The following is a 25,975-nucleotide window of genomic DNA, read 5'->3' as shown; positions in this document are numbered from 1 at the left end:
AGGCAATAGTACGCAGACTGGCCTTACGTATGTTGCATGACAGTGTTCTGAATAGCTCCAGGGGAGCCGGTCGGCCGAGCGGACAGCACACTGGGCTTGTGATTCTGTGGTCCCGGGTTCGATCCCAGGCGCCGGCGAGAAACAATGGGCAGAGTTTCTTTCACCCTATGCCCCTGTTACCTAGCAGTAAAATAGGTACCTGGGTGTTAGTCAGCTGTCACTAGCTGCTTCCTAGGGGTGGAGGCCTGGTCGAGGACCGGGCCGCGGGGACACTAAAAGCCCCGAAATCATCTCAAGATAACCTCAAGATAGGATGTGAGGCCTGAAAACTGTTCTATTGCCAACGCGAACCAAAGCAGGCAAATAATCCAAAATACCAACCCTACTGTAGCAAAAAAACTGTTCAGGATACAGCTGTATTCTTCAATAACTCGAACAAATATCAACCCTTCCATTATATTCTTCAGAATGGCATAGTAATCCCAGCACGAATGGTGGAGCTTCCCGCACACTTTACATCAATATTCAATCATAAATTCCTCCTCGCCAGCTTAGCCAATGCAGTAATGTTCCTGGCAATGTCTCTTTAGACCTCATAAGCGCCCTACAATAATGCCTTAATATACTTGACATGATATACTCAGTTCTTCACAAAAAATGAATACCCATGAGATGACGTGGACTCTTTTTTGACTATTATAACCTTATGAAGAAGCATTAACTATGGAGTCAAGGCTCTCACTCTTAACTACAAACACCCAGACGTCTCCTCCCGCCATTATCATCAATACATTATCATCAATACGCAGCCGTGAACTTCTGCTATATTACTAGTAAACACCGCCCCCCCCCAGGGTGAAATACCTGGTGTCCCAAGGGCGGTACATTTGGGTCCCCTTTGGGTAGTATAGTTTGGGTCTCCCGGTGGTATACTAGGAGTCTTTCAGGGTAGTATACTTTGGGTCTCCCGGTGGTATACTAGGAGTCTTTCAGGGTAATATACTAGGGGTCTCACAGGGTAGTATACTAGGGGTTTCACAGAGTAGTGTACTTGGGGTTCCCCTGGGTGATATACTTGGGGTCCTTCAAGATGGAATACATGAGATCTCCCAGTGTAATATACTTGACACCCCCCCCCCCCAGGATCATAATATACTTGGGGGTCCCCCTGATAGGGATCGTAATATACTTGGAGTCTCCCAGGGTAGTATACTGGGGTCTCCCAGGGTAGTATACTTGTGATGTCCCAGGAAAGTATACTTCGGGTCGCCCAGGGAAGTATACTGGGGTCTCCCAGCGTAGTATACTTGGTGGTTGGTCCGTAAGCTATTGTAGTGGTGTTTATAAAGCTCAAGATGCTGATAGGCCTTAAGCCCAATATCAAACAGAGAGTTAAGTTAGTGTTAAGTGTTAAGTTAAGCGTGTTAGTGTTAAGTTAAGCGCTAGAACAAGAGTTATAGCCTTTAAACTAATATTTACACTAATATTACTGTACATTCGGCTCTTATAAGACTTGCCAGAAAAGCTTAGTGGAATTAGATATCTGAAAACAAATTAAGTACTGCAAATGCAAATACAACAATTGCATCATAATTGTTAATATTTTACAGATGGTAAAAACAAGGAGGCCAACAAGAGGACATTGAGTGGCAGTGGCCACCTCTTGACCTTATGAGAAGGTAGTTAGACCTTGTACACTGCTGGTGTTAAGAGGAACCGCCGGACTACCTCCGCGACCTTCATATGAACTCTTCCTTTTTGAAGACGTAGGCTGCAAAAATGCGTCGTAGGGTATATGAGTTAAATAAGACGTAGGCTACAGGAGCTAAAATATGCCGTAGGCTATAAGAGTTAAATAAGACGTAGGTTACAGAAGCTAAACTGCGTCGTAGGCTATAAGAGTTAAATAAGACGTAGGCTACAGGAGCTAAACTGCGTCGTAGGCTATATGAGCTAAATAAGACGTAGGCTACAGGAGCTAAACTGCGTCGTAGGCTATAAGAGTTAAATAAGACGTAGGCTACAGGACCTAAAATATGCCGTAGGCTATAAGAGTTAAATAAGACGTAGGTTACAGGAGCTAAACTGCGTCGTAGGCTATAAGAGTTAAATAAGTCGTAGGTTACAGGAGCTAAACTGCGTCGTAGGCTATATGAGCTAAATAAGACGTAGGCTACAGAAGCTAAACTGCGTCGTAGGCTATAAGAGTTAAATAAGACGTAGGCTACAGGAGCTAAAATACGCCGTAGGCTATAAGAGATAAATAAGACGTAGGCTACAGGAGCTAAAATACGCCGTAGGCTATAAGAGATAAATAAGACGTAGGCTACAGGAGCTAAAATGCGTCGTAGGCTACGTAAGCTAAAACATGCTAGGAAGCCGTTTTGTGTTTGAAATAAACACAATAATACAATACGTACATACAATTAAGCAATGAAATATCCTCACGTACAGTACAACAACGACAAAACTCTAGCGCGACAAACCTCACCCCCCATCACGACAAATTATAAAATCAAACAATACTTACATACAGCCACTCTATGCATCAACGTGAAAACGTGGACCCGTCACGCACACCTCGTACTCCACAACAGTCCAGCAAGCAAGGGAGCCGGTCGGCCGAGCGGACAGCACGCTGGACTTGTGATCCTGTGGTCCCGGGTTCGATCCCCGGCGCCGGAGAGAAACAATGGGCAGAGTTTCTTTCACCCTATGCCCATGTTACCTAGCAGTAAAATAGGTACCTGGGTGTTAGTCAGCTGTCACGGGCTGCTTCCTGGGGATGGAGGCCAGGTCGAGGACCGGGCCGCGGGGACACTAAAGCCCCGAAATCATCTCATGATAACCTCAAGAAGCCGTCAAAGTACCCATTATGACAATAACAAAAAATGCATGAAGTGGGGGACCTATACTAGGGAGGTTATCTTGAGATGATTTCGGGGCTTAGCGTCCCCACGGCCTGGTCCTTGACCAGGCTTCCTTTTTGTTACACATCCCCATGAAGCAGCCTGTAACAGCTGTCTAACGCCCAGGTGCCTATTTACTGCTAGATGAACAGGTGCATCAGGGTGAAAGAAACTGCCTATTTGTTTCCGCCTCCGCCGGGGATTGAAGCCGTAACCTTAGAATTACGAGTCCCGAGCACTGTCCACTCAGCCGTCAGACCCCCTCCTTTGTAGGGAGCATATAGAAATAAAACAGTCGCATTAATGCAAGAGAATATGTTCAGAAAAGTTATGAAAACCCCAACCCCAGACCCAGAACATGGAACACAGCGACAGGATGAACAACCCAGCGGGTTTTCTTCCTTTTGGGGAGTGTTGTACATGCTGCTATGGCGGTATGTCCACTCACAAGATGAGTGGCGCTGCCCAATACTGTCACTATGGCGGTGTGTCCACTCACAAGGTGAGTGACGCTGCCCAATACTGTCACTATGGCGGTGTGTCCACTCACAAGATGAGTGGCGCTGCCCAATACTGTCACTATGGCGGTGTGTCCACTCACAGGATGAGTGACGCTGCCCAATACTGTCACTATGGCGGTGTGTCCACCCACAAGATGAGTGACGCTGCCCAATACTGTCACTATGGCGGTGTGTCCACTCACAAGATGAGTGGCGCTGCCCAATACTGTCACTATGGCGGTGTGTCCACTCACAGGATGAGTGACGCTGCCCAATACTGTCACTATGGCGGTGTGTCCACTCACAAGATGAGTGGCGCTGCCCAATAAACTCGCCCCTCGGGGCAAAATTTACAAATTTAAATGGAACACACTCGCCCCTCGGGGCAAAATTAAAAAATTTAAAACTGTACACAACAATTACCAGAGACCAGAAAGTACCACGAAAGAATCAGTCTTGAACCAGAAGTACAAAGACAATCACATGAGATTAATATACCAATCAGAAAAAACCACACACAGATCCTAACGGCAAGCAGCAAGCTTAAGCTGCACATAGTAAGCCTGTAAGAAGCTGCGGGTGGTGGGGAGAGGTGATCCTCCAGCTGAGAGAGCAGGAGGCAGCGGAGGCGCGGGAGGTGCCCCTGTAGTTACAGCCCCGCTCCTGCGCCCTCGCCATAGCCCGCCGCGCTACTGGCAACTTTTTGTTCCCAGTTGATGAATCTAAAACAACAGCTCCGCAGCCGTCTGCGCCAGCTCGGGTTCGCTGGGTATACACCGTCCTTAATATAACCATTTTTGGTGCAGATTATATAAAAAACTGCTTCGTTTAGGGTCATTCCGGTGATGATTATAGCAACATTGCGGATAGTTTTTTTAGTTTAGTTCATTTATTATGCACCCCATACCCATCTTGTGGGCGGTAGTGGAAAGGGTTACAGAGGCACATAATGGGCTCAGGGACTGAACCCCACAATTTACTGGGGGTTATTATTTACTAAGCAAGTTACAATCTGGATGAGCTAGTTACAAAATTCAGTATAAGTCGTCACATCAACAATGGGTTCGAGATCGACCACAAGTACAGTTTCTAAGTTAAGCAACTGACATATGTGGAGAGCTAGTGTCACAATTGATATGTTTGTCCTGCACACCGCCCCCCATCCAGTGGGCAGCGGTGGATAGGTTACAGTCACTCTTAGTTACTACCTACAGTTAGCAAACTGGGGATATTTGGCTAAAATTTCTGGAAGCAGATCATTTTGAATGAAATATTTACACATCGTTGGAACATTCATTATAGAATTGTCTCTGAATTCACGTATCTTTTCGCACTCCATCACATAGTGACGGAGGGTGTGCGAATAATTGTGTTGACACCAAATATGACAGTACCTATAGATGATATACATGGAGTGTACCGAATGCAAGGGAAAAAACTACGTTTAGTACTATTCATTTTATAGACGGCCCAAAAAAGAAGGCCAAAATTAAACTTAACTTTTCCTAATGCCCATACAAATATAGACTACTCAGTAGCTCGATCGACAGAGCTTTGGCATCACACGCGAGGGGTCCAGGGTTCGAGTCTCCCACAGCCCAGGTGAATGGAATCCTATTGTCTAGTATAGTAAATATATGTACTCTTTGCTACGCCCTTCAGAATGCCTATATCGTTAAGAGAAATTAAGGAATGGGGGGTTATAACAAGGAGAGTGAGGGTAACGGACGTGTAATATATGGTTTGGTTTCTAATAGTTAGTTTATTTATTATGCACCCCATACTCATCTTGTGGGCGGTAGTGGAAAGGGTTACAGAGGCACATAATGGGCTCAGGGACTGAACCCCACAATTCATTTCTAATAGGTTTACGGGAATGTTGTATCTCATTAGAGACGTCGAGGCTGTTCGGGCGGTCACCTAACCATCTACTGGCCAGACCAATTGGTGTTTACCATTGACGGCACATACCCACCCAGCCGTGTCATTGGTCTAAAAGGGGGGCCTAAAATATTGCTCACGTGTCTAAGTGAAGATGTGCGCGAGAGAGAGCTTGGGAAGAAGACCAAATAACAAGGTTGATATGGAAAAGAAGACAAGTCGTTTTTGTAGAGGTGAAAAGTTCAGAGATGAGTTGAGGAAGGACTGGATTAAGGCGCTAGTGTTGCCCAAGGGGGGGGGGGCCGGGTGTGTGCGTGCGTACAGGCACTCATACGCCGAGCCCTTGGCGTAGGGCCCCCAACCTGCCCTGCTGGGAAGGTCGGCCAGTAGCTATGACCTTTAATAGTAAGGAGTAGGCCAGTCTACCTTCCTCATATAAGGAAGACTTCACCTATCGTCTCCTCCCCCACATTGTTGACCAGTGGCTTCCTGCACATATATTAATGATACACTTAGTCAATGTTCTATGCAACGCGAGTGTTTCTTGAGTAAATGTGTAAACACAAACGTCAAGAATGTACACAAATTCTGTGATTAAAATTAAGAGTGTAACTCACCTTTCCAACTTGAACAACAAAAACTTGAGCGAGGCCGATAAAGTCGGGTACAAACACAAGATGTTAAAATGCCATCAGGGCTCGAAGTGGCCAACACAGAGCAGACAAGCAGCATTCCCCAGTAATGCCACCATATAGCCTCTAAGAAGTTAGTTAGGAGATATGAAGAAAAAGGAGATGGGGGGAGGAACTTAATACTGAGAATACAGTACAGTGATGCTGAGAAACTGTTAAAATTTTGAATTTGAATTTAATTTTGTTAATTTGGTTTCCGCGGTCTGTTATCCGTTCTTCTCTTGTGGTGTCTGTGCTGAAGGTGCGTGGCCTGCACCCGGACCCATAATACACATACTCAAGCCAAATTCACAAACACAATTCTGACCAGTCTCGCTAACACCCTGTACGACGTGTACAGGTGGTATTGAGATGATTATACTCGACAGGTTAATGTTTCGGATTAGACGCCAACTTGCTGCTAATCTGTATGGTCTCCTTCCTGGAAGATTAAGCGCTCAAACTTGCTTTGCTGAATACTTTATTAGACAGGGACCAAGCTCTCAGGCAACAATTATAAATCTCCAAACTGCTTTTGCTACAGTAAACAGCATTATCTTAGAACAATTAGCCTCTTTAGCACATTAGCACATTCTCACATTCATCACATTCATCACATTCTCTAGCTGACGAAACCCTCTTGAGGTTATCTTGAGATGATTAGGGGGCTTTAGTGTCCCCGCGGCCCGGTCCTCGACCAGGCCTCCACCCCCAGGAAGCAGCCCGTGACAGCTGACTAACACCCAGGTACCTATTTTACTGCTAGGTAACAGGGGCATAGGGTGAAAGAAACTCTGCCCATTGTTTCTCGTCGGCGCCTGGGATCGAACCCAGGACCACAGGATCACAAGTCCAGCGTGCTGTCCGCTCGGCCGACCGGCCTCATCTGATATGCTCATACCATTTGTGTTGTTGGAAATACTTAAACTCGAAGGCAAGATCTACAGCTAAAAGAATTGCTGCTAGAAGCATTGAATGCGGTCTTATTATGAACAAATCTTCTGACCATTTCTGACCACTTTGATTCTGACAAATCGGTCTTATTATCTATATAACAGAATCAAGAGTTGATGTTGAAAGCTTCAGTGAAACAGCTTTTATCGTCAGGCCAAACTGTTAAATGAGCCATATTTAATTTTGAATTCTCTTTCAGAGCGAAGAACATATAAAATATAGGGAAGATTCGTGTGAGAATCAGTGATCTAACTGTCAAGGTCATATTTAGTAACATGTTTATAACACTGCTTCCAGAATATGCTGATTGATTGATTGATGAAGATTAAGACACCCAAAAGGTGGCACGGGCATGAATAGCTCGTAATTGGTGGCCCTTTTGAGCCATTACCAGTATCAAGAGCTGATACTGGAGATCTATGGAGGTGCGACTGCACCCTGCGTGACGGGAGATGTCTCCCGTCAGAATATACTGATACTAGTAAAGCATATAATTATTTATATTTATAATCATATTACCGCTTCAAGAGCAAGCTGTCTAAATGAGCTGATACAGAATAAGAGCTGTTAGCTTGTATTCTTTGTTTTAACAATGATTAAAACAAAGGGTCGTGGTAAATGGGAAGGAATCTGGAGAAATGTGGTGAGTGGAGTGCCACAGGGGTCCATTTTGGGGCCAACCCTTTTTGTTATATACATCAATGTCAGGTGAGAAGATTACAAAGCATATAATCAGATTTGCAAATGACACTAAGATTCATGGTAAAGTGGGAAGTGAAAATTATACTGAGGCTTTACAGAGAAATCTACTCGAGCTCCACAAATGGTCAGAAGACTGGCAAACGCTTTTTTCATATCAGTAATGCAAGTCCTTGCATGTGGGGCATAACAATCCACGTTACAACTACCAAATTAACAACAATACCCTGCGGCAGATTGATGAGGAAAAGGACCTTGGAGTCAAAATCCATCATTCACTGAAAGTTGCTCAACAAGTGCAAAGTTTAAACAAAAAATACTAACCAAGCCCTGGGGATACTAAAGTATAGAGTAAAGATACTAAACTTACCCTGTCGTAGCTCAGTCGATTAAGGCAGTGTCTGGGATGCTCCCGGACGCAGGTTCGAATCCTCGTCACGGCCCTTGTGGATTTGTTCATACTAAAGTATACCTTAGATTTTAAGGAAATGAAGGCAGTCATTCAGGCAGAAATGTATAAATTTCTAGTGCGTCCCCGCCCGGATTATTGAATCCAGCCATGGAGACCTCATCTTCCGAAAGATATAGCTTCATTGGAGAAAGTTCAACACCGGGGCACAAAATTAAATCCAGAACTAAGTTTTAATTTAATTAAATTTAATTTTAATTTTAATTTAATTTTTTAATTTTAATTTAATTTTAATTTAATTAAATCCAGAACTCTCATAAAAGGACATGTTAAGAGGCCACAGGGTTAATACCACAAACCAGACATGATAGGGCTCATCTCACCAAAACGTTCAAAATACTGATTAATTTGGAAAATGTTGATCTGGACAACTTAATGCAAACAAGTAGTAACGATTTCAAGCTCAACAAGCCACTGAAAACAGGCGGTGCTTTTTCACCCACAGGCTTATAAATCCACGAAACCGCCTACCCGTCGAAGCCGTAAATGTCAAAACCCTGCTGAACTTTAAAATCCAGCTTGAAAAAATCATCAGGACAATGAGGGGACCTTAGACAAGCCGCCGGCTTCCTGTCCTCATCGAGGCCACTAGTGTGTTAGTGGCCCTCAGGTAAATAATTAATGGTGGCATGTTAATGTCAAGCTATTAGTCTGCTTAAATAAATACACGGCGGGGGGGGGGTGAGAGGAGAGGAGAATAAGGATGATATATTAACAAAGGTGCGGTGTGCCCTGTGTAGTGGCGCACAGTATTGATACTGGGTGTCCCCTCCTCCTCTCCTGACATTCACGTGACCTCGTCTGCCCTGTCACGTGGGAAGCGTGACCTCGTCTGACCTGTCACGTGGGACGCGTGACCTCGTCTAACCTGTCACGTGGGACGCGTGACCTCGTCTGACCTGTCACGTGGGAAGCGTGACCTCGTCTGACCTGTCACGTGAGAAGCGTGATCTCGTCTGACCTGTCACGTGGGAAGCGTGACCTCGTCTGACCTGTCACGTGGGAAGCGTGACCTCGTCTAACCTGTCACGTGGGAAGCGTGACCTCGTCTGACCTGTCACGTGGGAAGCGTGATCTCGTCTGACCTGTCACGTGGGAAGCGTGACCTCGTCTGACCTGTCACGTGGGAAGCGTGATCTCGTCTAACCTGTCACGTGGGAAGCGTGACCTCGTCTGACCTGTCACGTGGGAAGCGTGATCTCGTCTGACCTGTCACGTGGGAAGCGTGACCTCGTCTGACCTGTCACGTGGGAAGCGTGATCTCGTCTGACCTGTCACGTGGGAAGCGTGACCTCGTCTGACCTGTCACGTGGGAAGCGTGACCTCGTCTGACCTGTCACGTGGGAAGCGTGACCTCGTCTGACCTGTCACATGGGAAGCGTGACCTCGTCTGACCTGTCACGTGGGAAGCGTGATCTCGTCTAACCTGTCACGTGGGAAGCGTGACCTCGTCTAACCTGTCACGTGGGAAGCGTGACCTCGTCTGACCTGTCACGTGGGAAGCGTGATCTCGTCTGGCCTGTCACGTGGGAAGCGTGACCTCGTCTGACCTGTCACGTGGGAAGCGTGATCTCGTCTGACCTGTCACGTGGGAAGCGTGACCTCGTCTGACCTGTCACGTGGGAAGCGTGATCTCGTCTAACCTGTCACGTGGGAAGCGTGACCTCGTCTGACCTGTCACGTGGGAAGCGTGACCTCGTCTGACCTGTCACGTGGGAAGCGTGACCTCGTCTGACCTGTCACGTGGGAAGCGTGACCTCGTCTGCCCTGTCACGTGGGAAGCGTGACCTCGTCTAACCTGTCACGTGGGAAGCGTGACCTCGTCTGACCTGTCACGTGGGAAGCGTGACCTCGTCTGCTATGTCACGTGGGACCTAGTGCGTGTGAAGCATGAGGTCCCCACGTGGCCTTATACACGTATAACTCCTGACCTCCATATTACCTCGTTTGACCTACTACACTTCACCTCGTGATCCCCATATAGGCGTGCCTGCACGACAACACCTGAGATGACACGCAAGCATGTGACCTCATCTGACCAGCCATGTAGCCTCCCCCCCCCCCCAAACTCCAGGTTACAGAGTCGGGTTTGCTTGTGATCAGACTCCCTGTTAGCCTCATCTGACCTACTCCGTATTGACCCGACTCCCACGTGACTCTTAACCCTTGTGAACTACTCTGGCTTACCACATGTGACCTCTGACCCTCATGACCTTGTCTACCCTACCACGTGTTAAGCTTGACCCCGTGACCTAGTATGTGACCCTGAGAGAGATACTATAATAATTATAGACATGCGTCTATACGGGAGAGGAAAACGTCAGGCCCTTTGCATTACTTGAAATATTATGGACAGACAGAAGAGATCTGGGATTGATTGTAGAAACGTGATAGCTAATGCCTCTGACTAGAGAATTTTAGATTTAAGATACAATTACTTATGCTGACAAATATATTGTTTAAAGTAGACTTGAAATATGTATTACGCCTACTCTGTTTTGTCTAGTTATTTTGAACTGTTGAATATAACTTAGTTTCATATCATTAAATTTTAGAAGTGACCAGTGTTCAGACAGCACCAATAACAATGATAGCAGATCGCCAGAGAGAGAAACGACTCTTGCTGTTTGATTCAGGGGCCACGACGGTCGTGGTGCGCAATGTGCCCCCTGGTTGATGGGGTTCTTCTACTCCCCAAGCCCGGCCCGAGGCCAGGCTTGACTTGTGAGAGTTTGGTCCACCAGGCTGTTGCTTGGAGCGGCCCACAGGCCCACATACCCACCACAGCCCGGTTGGTCCGGCACTCCTTGGAGGAATAAATCTAGTTTCCTCTTGAAGATGTCCCGCGCTCCCATGAAGGCTAAAACATAAACTCTTGCTGCTATATAAACGTCGCCTGTCGGGGAAACTAACACGCCTCGTTGCAGATGTTCCGGGAGTCCCTCAGGGAGGCAGACACCGGCTCCCACCTCCACACAGAAAATACTGGGTATTCAAAGTCGCGGCAGAACGCGATGGCAGCTCCTAAACTCGTACCCGATTAGACGAAAAGCGCAAAAACAGCTTCCAGAGAGCAGGCGTCGCGCCCCGAGGGTACATCGGGAGCCCACCAAGACCTGCCAACTCCCAGCACCTCTGGGACAAGCCGACGCCGGACACAGCCACCCCGAAGAACCAGCCGCAAAAACGAAGAATCTATCAACTTCCCTGAGATAATTGGATTGTTACGATGCCTGGCGCACTTATCGTCAGGCCTCGTTGAATAGTAATGCCTACCTTCAGGTTACCTTGAGATGCTTCCGGGGCTTAACGTCCCCGCGGCCCGGTCGTCGACCAGGCCTCCTGGTTGCTGGACTGGTCAACCAGGCTGTTGGACGCGGCTGCTCGCAGCCTGACGTATGAATCATAGCCTGATTGGTCAGTTATCCTTTGGAGGTGCCTATCCAAAGGATTTTTATCCATAGGTTCTCAATACTACCTGACGGCAGTATTGAGACCCTATGGATAAAATTACGCCACATATTCCGGCGCCCCCCCCCCCCAGACGTCCGCTCGTCGTCAACGGGTCAACAGAGTCCGTAGATAAAAGTGTCAGAGAGGCGAGGCTGTTTCCTCCATGTGATGGAGGAGAGCTGGCAAAATATCAGTGACGCTTGCTTGCTTGCTTTAATATACCTACTAATCTCTCTCATCTCATTTTTTCTTGGAATGTATCTGTTATTATTTTATTAATTCTACTAGAATTTACCTACTGTACTTAAAATTATCTGTTAGATTAAGGACCTGCCCGAAACGCTGCGTGTACTAGTGGCTTTACAAGATAGTAAATACCATGCTATGTATTCTCACAAACCCAATGTACCTTCTTGTATAAAAATACATAAATAAATGCCTTATTGAATTTAACACTAGAGGCGAATCATACATTATCCTTATTCATTTCTCTCCCATTATAGCATTTATCTTTCGTCCCCATTTAATGTAATTTCATTACCTCTATTATAAATTTCTCTCTACATGTCTAATTCACTTTTTTCATTACATGTCTTTTACCATCCACTATTGTAATGTTTCCATTATCCCCATTACAACCTATCTAGCACAACCTATCAGGTTTCAAGCGTGGGTTGGACATGTATATGAGTGGGATTGGCTGGTTATAGATAGGAGCTGCCTCGTATGGGCCAATAGGCCTTTTGCAGTTACCTTTGTTCTTATAATTCTTCGTCACTGATGGGATGAACTATCCCACAGTGCTTCACCACAGAACTAGCCTAGTTTATTTATTTATTTATTTATTTATTTATTTATTTATATACAAGAAGGTACATTGGGTTTGTGAGAATACATTGGATAGTACAGTATTTACATTCTTGTAAAGCCACTAGTACGCACAGCGTTTCGGGCAGGTCCTTAATCTAGCAGATAATTTTAAGTAGGTAATTTCAATCAGAATTGATAAATGATAAAGATACATTACAAGAGAAAAATGAGATGAGAGAGATAAGTAAGTATATTAAAGCACATTGTTATATTAAAGCTCTGATTGATTACATTGACAGCTTGATTAGTAATTTAAACAAGATTAATAGACACCATACAGTTCTTCACACCCACCCTTCACCTGACTTGTCTACGGCATCACAGTGACGTTTAACCTTCCATCCTAACCCACTGAAATTGCTGACCCTTGACGTCATGCACAGCAGTTGAGTGCGCCCTCTACAATCAAGTAATCAATACTTTCCTTTAGAATTCAATGTTGTTTTACTAAATTACTTTAGACTAGTTTTGCAGCTTTTTCAGTTTTATAGGTATATTTTTGCCTTCTGCCTTGTTTATTATACAAATTTTTAAAGTAGATCAAATTTTATATGCATATGCCTTGGTAAATCTATTCTGTATTATGAAGGTTATCTTGAGATGATTTCGGGTCTTAGCGTCCCAGCAGCCCGGTCCTCGACCAGGCCTCCTTTTTGTTACACAGGAAGCAGTCCGTAGCAGCTAGCTCTCAGGTACTTTTTTTTTTTTTTGCACGGATATTCCTGCGCGGGCCCTAAGCCTCTGGCTGGCCCACTAAGTGTTGCTTGTTTCTGTTTTACTTGGGCGGAGTATGAGTATATATGACTCGTATGGTCGCTTCAGTTAGATTTTGCCATATGTGTTTAACAACTTCTTCTGCTCTATTGAATCTAAGTTGAAATCTTAATGAGTTTGTAACTGTGCACTGTGTTAGATAATGTTCCAGTGGTCTGTCGGGCATTTCTCCACAGTGTTGACATTTCTTCTCATCTTCCGGAACCTGTAAGCCTATTTCCCATGCACATGGGTATCCAAGCCTGATGCGATGTAAGTGTACTTCTGTTGTTCTACTGCTCCCTTTCATCAAACTAAGTGTCTCGTAGTTGGTTGAATTCTTGTACCAACCCGCAGATCCTGATGTTGCAACTGCTGTGTTGTGGTCACTGTACATCTTTTGCATTGCTCTGTTTCTAATTACTTTCTTAATCTGTGATAGACTTTGTGGTATGTAAATGTCTACATTTCTTCTCGTAGTTGCAAGTTTTGCAGCTTCGTCTGCAATGTCATTTCCTATTATTCCCACATGACTTGGCACCCAGTTGATAAGTACCCGACGGCCTTGTCGTTTGAGTGTTTGCATTAATGATATGACATTTGTGATCAGATGTATGTTATCACATATGTGTTCTTGTTGTAAGGTTTCAATGGCGGTTCTCGAATCTGTATGTATGAACCTTGTACATACAGGCAGGAAGCAACCCATCCTCAGGCTATGTTCATTCTATCCAACGGCCGACCCCAAATATGTTAAGTGTCTCGTATCCACCGGACAAGGGTTAAGCAAATGCAAGTTAATCGTTACAATACCTATATTCTATATCTGTACAAACCCAAGGAGGAAGCGAGAGTAATTACCCAAGTAATTACAGGACGGTCGCAGTGTCCAGTTTTCCCAATACTCTATCACATGACGCTTTGAAACTACTAACGGTTTGGCATTCACCACCTTCTCACTTAACTTGTTCCAACCATCTACTACTATGTTTGCAATGGTGGGCTTTCTAATGTTTTTTTTAACTTTTGCTTCTTTATCTTGAATTTATGACCTCTTGTTCTTAAAGTCGCAGGTCCCAAGATGTCTACTTTGTAAGTTTTGTAGTTTCCTGTTACTATTTTGAATGAAGTGATCATATCACCTTTTTCCTTCACCTTCTAGCTTTGGCCTATTTAACTCCTCTAGCCTCTCCTCGTAACGATTGCTTTCCAGTTCCAGAAGTCAGATTATAGCATGCCTTTGCACCTTTTTCCAGTTTATTGATGGGCTTCTTGAGGTATGGACACCATACAACTGCTGCATATTAATATTTTGGTCTCACAAGTCATGAACCGATTCTTTAATATTTAAAAGCAAATCTGAAGTTAGCACTGCAAATGCTCCTCAGACAATGCCTTTTATGACTTTATGTGGTCCTCCGGTGACAGTCTACTAACCATAACTACCCCCAGACCATTTTCTTTTCAGAGTTGATAGGTCGGAGGGCTCGCATTAGAAGGTACTGGTAGAGTTGCGTGTTGGACGCGGTCGTGTTTGGGTGTGTTTTGAGTGAGCTCCCGCGGAGGTGGCCGGTGTCATGGCGGCGGCTGGAGGCGCACATGGCGTCTCTCGTACAACCATCGACGATACCTTAGAAGATGTTGGAAAACCATTACTGCATACCACAAAATTGAATCCTGAACGTCACCCGGTCATAGAAGAGGACCCCGAAGGAGAATTCATAGACAGCAAACACCATAGTAAGGCAAACAGACTGGAGGCAAAGCGCCGCCATTTATCAGAGGTAAACAGAAATGAGGCCGACGCCACGCGGCCTCAATATCCACACCCACCGCTCAACCAAGGTAGGCCAAGCTCTTCGGAGTTACAAACCTTTATCATTGCTTTTGAGGGCGAAAATGAGAATATTTTCCGAAATAGTAGGGCACAAAGCATCCTATATAATGCCATTCCCCACAAATTCGGAATCGACGTGCACGATATCAGACCAAACAAACTAAAGAACCTGATCGCAGTGGATCACAAACACAGCGCGGAACTGGAGATTTCAAACATTACTGACATCTGTGGTCACAAAGTTAGGTGCTATAAACCACTAGGAGACAGATTAGTGAAATATGTAATCCGGCATGTTGTAGACATCAGCGCAGAAGACATTAAGGCACAACTCGACACAAATGGCATCCCACTCTATGAAATAAAAAAATTTATGCGACGAACGAACGGAGAACTGAGTGATACAGGCACCGCCCTGCTTACTTTTCTGGACTACGTTCCCCCTGATAGGATTTGGTTAAACGGCTTCCTCCACAAACTAGAGGTGTATGTTCCGCGTCCCACCCAATGTTTTAAATGCAAGGGTTTTAACCATACCTCGAAGGGCTGCACTAAAGATATCAAATGTGGGAAATGCTCTGGTTCCCACTACACACAAACCTGTGCATCGGATACACTCACCTGCTCAAACTGTGGTGGCGAGCATGACATCACATTTAAACAATGTCCCTCTTACGTAGCAGCAGCAGCGAAAATGAAGGTTCCCCCTACCACCAACCTGCTATACAGCAGCGCATTAAAAAAACCTTCCTCAGCTCATCACCAACCTCTACCTCACACTCAACCACAACCTTCGCTTGTACCGGATATCCCTGTCTCCGACAATCCCGCAACCCCAGGGTCCAACCACCTCTCACAAAACGCGCAACTGAATCCTGATTTAGTTGAAACTCTCGTCACTCGCCTCGAAAATGATCTTATTGAAACGATCGTCACTCGCATCGAAAATGCACTGGAAAAGACCCTGGACCGACTCCTAACAAAATTTTTTGCCCAAGTACCACAACCCACCCCTGAGGCTGACCCAACAGACCCCCCATCAACAGTTACGGACACTGACATCCGCCCAAATAAAGCTACCAATGCTGGACACACATTGTTTGATCAGATGATGGAAAAACTCCTAATTACCTCCTTAGCGCGCCTCACCAAAACCACTCCCCAGGCTGACGTGCCACAAACCCCAACCACCAGTACCAAGAGTAAGACACAGCCCCCATCCACATCTAGGTATCCAACTCGTACCACTATGAGCGCACCAAAGAAAACAGACACATCCACAACCCAAACATCCTAAATGGCTCCCCTAACCTTCATGACTTGGAACGCAAAAAGCATCAAAACATCCCTCACAGAACTTAAACAATTCCTCTACTCATCCAAACCGGACTTAGCATTCATCACCGAATCCTGGCTCACTCCCAAACAAAATCCCGTATTTAAAAACTTTCAGATGCAGAGACTGGACAGACCCAACCGTATGGGGGGTGGTATTTTCCTTCTAACACGAAGTAATATGACATGTAAACCTGTAACACTAACGTATTTTGTGAACGGTAAATTAGAAGTTCTAGCATGCCTAATACCTTATAATGGTACACACATATCCTTTCTGGGTATATACAACCCTGGAGGCACCATAAACTCAAATGAACTGGAATTTTATCTTAACCAATTACGACACCCGATCATTGTTACAGGTGATCTCAATGCTAACCACCCCACATGGAGTAGAGGTACCCAAAATACTGCAGGCACCGATTTGTACAACTACTTGGACACTACACCATATACTCTTCTTTCGCCGCCCTACCTTGCAACCTACTTTAACTACAGAACCAATTATGAAGCCTCACTGGACATCTGCTTTGGCTCTGCACACTTTCAACATGAACTACAGTTTCATACTGGACCAGATATTGGTAGTGACCACAAACCCCTCATAATAAAATTTACTAACTTTCACCCACCAACCCACCCGCTTACGCTTCCCAAGTGGAACATAAAGTACCTAGACAAGAAAAAATGGGCTGATATTGTCCGCCTCCCAGACACAGATGAAGTAGACCCTAACAAGCGCCTGTCCACAATCACCTCGGCCATAAATTCTGCAGCCACCCAAATGCTTAAGAAAACTTCAGGACATAGGTCCAACAAACCACTTAAACCGTGGTGGAACGCGGAATGTGCACGAACAGTCGCTTTACGCCGACGAGCCATTCAAAAACAAAGACGTCAACCCTCCCTACAGAACTGGGTCAATCTCCGGCGGGCTACAGCAGCGGCCAAAAAAACCATACTATCAGCAAAACGAGCATCATGGGCAACATTCTGTGATAGCCTCACACCCACAACGCCGCACTCAAAAGTCTGGGCTACTTTTAACAGCATTAAAGGTCGCCCAACATTCCCTTCGTTCCCCCTGATGATCAACGGTTCACTCTGTCAAACACCTCAGGAGCGTGCAAGTGTTCTCGCTGAATGCCTTAAAGTTACCCTCTCAACACCCTTCCTTCATGCCCAAGAACTCTCTCTCAGAAAAGAAATTGACCGTGCCATACCGCTGCCCATGCTCGGCGTCGACAACGTGTACACCTTAAGCGAGCTACGATTGGCCTTAAACCGCCTACCTCTTGGCAAGGCACCTGGAGAGGATGGAATTCCATATGAGCTCATCAAATATCTTCCACCGACTGCACACGGCACTCTTCTAAACTATTACAATCTATGCTGGACTCACGGAAATATTCCTTCACAATGGCAGACCAGCATTATTCTTCCGTTCCTTAAACCAGGAAAAGACCCATCCCAACCTGCGTCATACAGACCTATCTCCCTACTATCATGCCTCAGTAAAGTCATGGAAAGGCTAGTACATACTCGCCTCCAATGGTACCTAGAGTATAACAATATTATACCTTCACTCCAAGCTGGATTTCGACCGCAATGCTCCACGCTAGATCAAATACTCTGCCTTGAACATGAAATCCGCACCTCTCTCAGAAGCAGTAAATATTGTCTTGTTGTCTACCTAGACCTCAAAGGAGCTTTTGATAGCATTCCTCATACTTGCCTCCTCGCAAAGCTTGCACGTTTAGGCGTACAGGGAAGATTACTTTTATGGTTACAGTCCTATCTCACAAACCGGACCTCCAAAGTCTTTATACAAGGCGAGTTTTCCGATGGCATCCCAATACAAACAGGTGTCCCACAAGGCTCCATACTAAGCCCAACCCTATTTGCCGCATTCTTAGCAGATTTGCCTAACACCCATCCTGTTCACCTCTCGGCGTACGCCGACGATTTAACATTGTATTATTCAGACAATGCCCTACCAAATACAGTCTCTACAATGCAAACAGCACTGGACCACCTCATAGATTGGACACAACAATGGGGCCTTCAAGTCAGTACTACCAAAACCTGCTATCAGATTTTCACTAAAAAAAGACTACTTCATCTACCCACCCTCACAATACACAACACTCCCATCCAACACGTACGAGAACATAAATATCTTGGCATGCGCTTAGACTCCCCCTTACTTACCTGGAAAGCACACATTCAACACCTTAAACAGACGACACAACCTCGACTCGCCATACTTAAAGCCCTCACTGGCACCACCTGGGGAGCACACCATAAAATCTTGCTCCGTTTCTATACAACCTACATTCGCAGCCAACTAGACTATTGTTGCCAGGCATATGCGTCGGCGGCGCCCACTAACCTACAGAGCCTCGAGGTCATACAAAATAATGCCATGCGACTTATATGTGGCGCAATGCGTTCAACTCCAATCCTCGGACTTTACGGGGAAACAGGCCTCACAAGCCTAACCACCAGACGAGACATTATGTGTGCCAACTATCTGTCACTCTGCACCACTGCTCACCAGACACACCCATACAGATCAAAAATTAACCCAACAGTTAACCCATATAACCCCCGCTCCCCAACCATTCACTCGCAACCTTTCCTCACACGGGCTACAAATAACCTCAATATAGACCTCTCCCTACTTCAAAACTGTGAAACCCAACCTCCTGTTCCCCCCATTCCACCTTGGCTTTATACAACTCCTAATACAGCAATACAACTCGAGGACAACATTCCAAAATCTGCACCAAACTCAGCCATAGCCTCAGTCTTTGTCTCAACAATGAAAAATTGCTACCCAAATACCACAGAGATTTACACAGATGGGTCTCGCATCTTCACGAACAACGTACCCTCGGTCACTTGCGCTGTATGGATACCGGAATACCATCTCAAGCAGGGATGGCGGTTACCAAACCAACTATCTATTTTCACAGCGGAATTATATGCCTTGTATCAAGCTCTCCAAATCATCACAACATTACCAGTTGGGATATATACAATCTGTAGTGACTCCAAGAGCGCGATTCAAGCAATTTCGTACTCTTCGAAAACATGCAAGGAGATTGTCTACCCATGCCTTCAACTTCTTCACAAACATCAATTGAACGGTTATGACACCTCTATCCAATGGGTCCCAGCACATTGTGGTATTCTCCATAATGAACTTGTAGACCAACTAGCCAAAGCAATGCACGACACGCCTCACCTCACCCGTCATCCAATTCCCCATGTTGCACGTAAAGGAGCCTTCAAAGATACCATCTCCCAGGATTTTGCAACAAACTGGAAAACGTTATGCTCACCTTTGCACTATGGGTCCATTAAAAAGAAATGGGAAACTTGGAAACATGTCCGATATAAAAGCAGAGAAATTGATGTAACGATGACCAGATTAAGGCTGGGACACACCAAACTAGCAGCACACAGCTCTAAGTACAGAACAGACATCAACGAACTCTGTACTCACTGTCAGGTGCCTGAAACAGTCGAACACTATCTCCTGCACTGCTTCCGACATTATAGTGCCAGAGTAAATTTCAAACAAGTCTTTATCGCACTTAAAATACCCTTTACCATCGAGCATATATTAGGAGGCGGTGACCACTCGTCACAAGAAAAATACCAAATAGTCAGAGCACTGGCTAAATATCTCCAATCGACCAACAAATTGGGTCACATCTGACCCGCGCCACATTTATACCTGGCGCCACCAACAGCTAAACACAGAAAACAACTACCTCGTCGCAACACCAAGGATCAGCTGACGCCATAAACACAACACACCGCCCTACGGTGCGGCAAGTCTCCCTCTAACACACACCTCTGTTTTAATCACCGTTCCTCTATCTACAGCACAAAGCAACAAGCACCTTGGTAGCTCCGATCGTCTTCAACATAAAAGCGTCCAACAACATCAGTACTGGTGCAGTCATCGGGAGGACAAACCCTTCATGCAAACTGCACCTACTATCAACAAGAAGAAGAAGGTACTGGTAGATGGAATCAGTCCCCCCTGCAACTTGGCAGAGATCAGAGAAAATGGCAAAGGTAGGACTAAAGTCACTTCAGATGCATTCAAGTTTAACATATTCATTCAAAATAGGAATTTTCTCAAATAAAAAGTATTATTATACTGTATATTAGCATATTGTGCACATTTAGGCATAGGTTAGGTTGGACTAGGTGTTTAGGTTCTGTGGTGATGTTTATTACAAACCTGAATTTATTTTTTTATTTTTATTTTATTTATGCATATACAAGAAGGTACATTGGGAATGTGAGGATAGATAATATGGTAATTTGTAATAATTACCAGCACTGCCTCCTGAGGGGGCCAGGTTCTGGCTCAAATCTCCAGAAGATGGTAACCATCTCAGCATAGCTTCAGATAGCTACAAGGAGATTTTAAATAAAATCCCTTCCCTGTAAATTTTATGAAAACCAAAGTTACTAATGGCAAGAACCCAATTTGTAGGTAAAAATATGTTTGGACAGGTGTTATTAATCAAGGTTCCATGCTCGGAATTATCTCCTTAGCACCCAGGAAAGAAAGAAGCCATCAGCAAACAATATTACATGTATTTATTTAAATACATCTTCAATAATAACAATCCAGCCACTTTATACATTACATTTGTCTATTACTACACTAATGTACTATGCAGTATAATATGTACTTCTAAAACTTTCATGTTTAGTATGTTTCTGTATCATTTTTGAATGTGTCAGAAGATGGAAAATAATGATGTGTCTGCTCTTCTTCCGTCTTCTCATATCTGCGCTCATATATAACATCTGCCAATTCTTCTTGTTTTGCATAACTTTTCCTCAATCTATATGGAGCAACAACCACCTTGTACCTTGAAGGAGAGAATAGCTTGTAATAAGCAAGATAAATATTGTTTTTTAACACAAATAACTGGCTTTCCTTGTCAATGCTTTATCCAATACTGAATATTAACAAACAAAACAAAACAGTCATGCTATTGCCACTTACAACATATAAACCAACACAACCTGGCTGATCAGATACTATTATTATTATTAGCATATTTCAGACTTTCAAAGAATGGGGAGGCATTTGCCTGCAGTCTTCAGAAAGTGGAGAGAGGTAAGGCAAATTAAAATCTGTAATACATACAGTAATCAGATTTTAAAGTTGTTACTTTTAATATTATAGTTGGAAGGACCCTCTTCAAGAATCGAGGCCTATGATTCATTCTATCCATTAGTCCCTACTGAAGTTTCAAAATCTACACAAATTTGTCTCTGTGTACCTTTATGATGTCAAGATCAAAAGCAGGTACAGTATAAGCATCTTGAAATCATGCTTGAGGGAAGATGCAGGGGGTGGTAATGTAACACAAATGAAAATAGGCAGTCTTGTACTTTCTAGTTAAATGCCGAGGTGCTTTCTGCATCAATTCGCCCTCTCGACCATAGTTTATGCCTTCAAGTAAACTATTCTATTATTAAAATGCTTTAATCAAATCAATTTTATTTCAGAACCACAACCAAATATATATGGAGTTACTGTTGGAATATTTTATATGAAATTGTAAATTTAAAGGCCTACCTGCACAAGCTCAGCAAAGATTGAAAGTTCAGCTATGTGCCAAGTGAAGAAGAGACTCCAGGAATGTATAGATGACCTAGACATATCACAGTTCTCAACACTGATAGGCATTGGTCATTTTGGAAAGCTCTTTAAGTAACATGAACAAAACAGCTCAGCTCTTGGTATCCTACATGGATTATGTTTGGCTTGTCTTACAATTGCATGAGGCAGTAAAGAAATTATTTTGAGCAATGCTCAAAACATATTCAGAATGCCAGATTTTTTCTATAATGGCCACCTCTACACAAGATACATGGCAATGCAGTTTTCTTCCAAATATCAAACACAAAAGGTCCTGTAGCACAGTGGTCTACATCCTTGGCTCATAATCAAGGAACCCATGTTGAATCCCTAGGCGGGACAGAGATTATTTAGTACATTTCCTTTCACCAGATGCTTCTGTTCATTTGGTAATAAATAAGAACCCAGGAGTTTGGCAACTGTTGTGTGTTGCATCTTGGATGAAATTGGTATTTAGCCTAGGGAGGCCTCAATAAGCCAAAGTACAGGCTTCCTGTCCCCAACAATGAGGAATTATCATAGAGCAACTGCTCTGTAAAAACTGGAAGCCTTAAATATAATATAGTACATGGTGCAACAAGCAACCGTTAATTGCAATGATGTAAAGCAGCTGGAGTAAGACTGGAATATTATTCTAATCAGAAATGGAGAAGCCCAAGACAGAAGATGATCACACATGAATTAAGGAGTATTCAGAAGAAAACCGGTGATTTGTGCTCTACTGTTAGCACGATGAAGAAAATAGTTGTCTATATGTGGCTACAAAGCTTTAATAGTGACATACATTCTGAATCCTGATGAATCACAAAAGTTCATCAATCTTGTTATTCTCTGTGCCAGGACACACCATAAAAAACTCAGAGTTGAATGTAATGGAATTTCTCTCTGGTAGAGCCCCAGTGGCTCTCTATGAAGCTATCTCACTGAGATTGCTCCATCTAATGGTCCCATCAGTCGCAGTTCTATGTGGCCTACCAGGCACCAGAGCTAGAACTTGGTCCCCTCACGGAGGTGCAGTGTGACAAATTGCTACCCCCAACAAAAAAGCATCCTGAAAGTCAGCAGTGCTTTATAGACAACTGGAGGGTTCACTGAAAATAAAGCCTCAAAACTGCCTAACAATGCCAAATGAATGAATCACTCACAACTGGCTCCATCTCATTAGTACCAATAGCTGCCACCAGTTTACCTGGTCCCAGCCCACTGCCAGAGTAAATTGTTATATTTTTTGTTTGAATATTACTTTCCCTCTTGCCCAATTCTCATACTGCAAAGGCAAACATAAGTTTTTTTTATTTAATTAATGGATGTGTGTGCAACTTTCCAGCTGCCCGGTACGCCTGCAGTACCGTATCACGTCGCACCGTGCAACCACCTACCCACCAAAGCCATAAGTACCAAGACATTACTCAGTATAAGATAAAAAAAAATGGGATGACCTTTGACAAGCCACCAGCTTCCTGTAATCAGAGGCTAATAGAGAGAGAGGTGCTCAGGTAAATATGGATTATTCAAATTAAGTATTTTATATGCATTAATTGCAATTCAGCATCAAAGAATTCACTAATACTCACCCAATTACAAGCAAAGCACTAGTTGATAAGGCAGCCATGAGGAGTGGAAATTTCAGCGACATCCTCAGACTAGGTACACTTGCAACTATCCTGTCCACTTGCTCACCAACTATATGGTATATAACAATAATTCAGAGGATTGTTTGATTTGTGGAGTAATTGCAACATCAGCAAGTACAAGTCACTTAGAAGGCTCAGCAGCCACAGGCTGGGCACTTTCAGTCCTGTATTTTATTAACAGTGGTTTCCAGATGTAAGTTCCAGCAATAACTCCTACAACAGTAGCCACTGCAATCTGAGTCACAGTCAGTCTGAAAAAAAACAAAAAATAATTCTCTGCCCTAAGTGGACCTCAATAAACCTAACAGGCTTACTGTCCAGACAATGGGAAATCCTGAATGATTATGATTAACTAAATAATCTAATTGAAAGAATTCTTAACTTCCCTTTTAAATTAAAGGTACTACACACTTGAGAGGCTATTCCACAATTTAGGAACTTTTTAATTTACATTACTTTCTGCTTTGGCCAAGTCACATACTGGTAACAAAATACTGTACATACAGGATTTGTTTCTAGTGCAGTGTCTATAGGAGTTCTATTACATCCCTCGAAAAAAACATTAGAGATTAGGATTAGTACAGTATTGTAATTTTAATATTGTATTTTAAAGATAAAAGGTACACATGAAAGAACGATATTTTATGCTGTCTGGTGGAGTAAGGTTAAAAGTAAGTTGTCATTGCTACTTTAAATATCTAGCCTAACTAAAATGAGCACTTTGGCCTGGGAGAGTTGACTGGGCACCAATCCTTAACTGTAGCCTCTGTTCACCAAGCAGTGAATGGGTACCCAATTGTTAAACGATTTGGTGGGTCATATTCCAGGGAAAATTAGGATTAAAAATCTGCCCGAAACACTGTGTGTGCTAGTGACTTTACAAGAATGTAAGAACTCTTGTAAATGTATATATAATTAAATAAAAAAATGAAAGAAATGGTCATTTATGTGCAATGTGTGTGATGTCACTGATATCATTGGCTTGCCTCTAGGGATCTTTTTTGGTTATGACTGATTTGGCATAATACAAGTCAACTTCCTACACAAAACAGTATGAAAGCAAATGTAAATACTGTACTCCCTTAACCTAACCCAACATACCCAAATATCACAACATTATAAGCAGATGATGAGTCGCAATAACGTGGCTGCAGATGTGATGACCAAACCACACACCAGAAAATGAACAGACGACAACCTTTCGGTCCGTCCTGGACCATTACCCAGGACGGACCGAAAGGTTGCTAAGAAGTTTGATTAGGTGAACGGCAGTACAATTGGGTTCATTCTCCACTCTATATCAGGAATCCTGGATTCATATCTTGGGGTGGGTCAGAATTGGTTTGGGCGCATTCCCTAACCACCTAATGCCTCCATTTACCTAGCATTAAACAGGTAACTGGGAGTTAGGCAACTGTTGTGCGGGTTACACCCTGGGGAGGGATTACCGACTGGGGAGGGATTACTGACTGGGGAGGGATCAGTAATTCGACCTTCGGGAAAGGGGGGACCTCAATATAAGCGTGACCAATAAAATCAGTTATAACAGTGTCGATGGGCTGCAAATAAAAACAAAAGTTTATTAGACATGTTGCTCTATTGCCAGTTTAGCTGTCACAAATGTACCTCGGTACCTTTGTACACATGCCAGGTAATCCTAGATAAGGGTAACGCTGCAGTCACCCGTCCAGGTACTGGCCCAGACTCAAAGTGCGTAACCTAACTCACCCAAGTAACAGGTATATCACACATTACTACTTTCGTGAGTTTGTTATAGAGCTAAGTAACCCAGGAGGCCCGGGATTGGAGCCTGCCTGCTAGTACAGACTAGTGGGTGTCACCCACACCGGTCATATTACAGCCTCCTGACCTATACCACCTCGTCCCCCTGGGTGTATAACAGGGGGAGCAACACATAGAGATGTACCCAAGGGTGTCAACACCAGTATTACCCACGGGGACGACGTATCATGTCGTCGAGCGAGGCCTCCCGCCGGGAACACTATAGCAGTAAGCAGTCACCACCTACCTACACGTACATTTATATCATTTCGCACACAACATTAATTCGTTTCGTATATACATATCACTGCTCAATATTAAAACCACAATTATCTATTAACACATTAAAATCTTCTACTTAACAGGCATATATTTATTAAATGAAGTTGAGTGATGTGATGGACATAATCCGGGCTTCATAAGAACGACGCCCGCCAGCGTTAACACATCTGACGACCCACAAACATGGTCGAACGCACAAAACCCTTGACTGTGGCCAATTTTTGGGTAAACTTCTATTACATTTATTGTGATAGTGATAT

General features: G+C 44.0%; 1 protein-coding gene and 1 long non-coding RNA gene across 6 annotated transcripts in view; one reads left to right on the top strand and one right to left on the bottom strand.

Annotated features, from left to right (window-relative positions):
• The window catches only part of LOC123775108 (uncharacterized), an 80,914-nt gene that overhangs the window by 35,387 nt on the left and 19,552 nt on the right, over positions 1-25,975 (top strand). For 2 of the 5 annotated variants that reach the window (XR_011226011.1, XR_011226010.1), the window contains 5 exons: positions 14,628-14,658; positions 20,366-20,426; positions 21,427-21,489; positions 23,345-23,513; positions 25,799-25,940. Coding sequence is in view for 2 of the 5 variants with exons in the window: in XM_069319204.1 (XP_069175305.1) it covers positions 20,330-20,426; positions 21,427-21,489; positions 23,345-23,513; positions 25,799-25,817 (348 nt within the window). In the remaining 3 variants the exon portion in view is untranslated. Of the gene's footprint in view, positions 1-14,627; positions 14,659-19,189; positions 20,427-21,426; positions 21,490-23,344; positions 23,514-25,798; positions 25,941-25,975 lie in introns of those variants that run through there. The other 3 variants (XR_011226013.1, XM_069319204.1, XM_069319206.1) reach the window with 3 other exon arrangements.
• Positions 20,941-25,742, bottom strand: LOC138359706 (uncharacterized). The gene is made up of 3 exons (XR_011226014.1): positions 25,604-25,742; positions 23,592-23,902; positions 20,941-21,238 (listed from the first exon to the last, which is right to left on the bottom strand). It is a non-coding gene; the product is annotated as an uncharacterized lncRNA (long non-coding RNA).

Source organism: Procambarus clarkii, chromosome 92, assembly GCF_040958095.1.
Source record: "Procambarus clarkii isolate CNS0578487 chromosome 92, FALCON_Pclarkii_2.0, whole genome shotgun sequence".
Lineage (NCBI taxonomy): Eukaryota > Metazoa > Arthropoda > Malacostraca > Decapoda > Cambaridae > Procambarus > Procambarus clarkii.
This window is presented reverse-complemented; position numbering and strand designations above follow the sequence as displayed.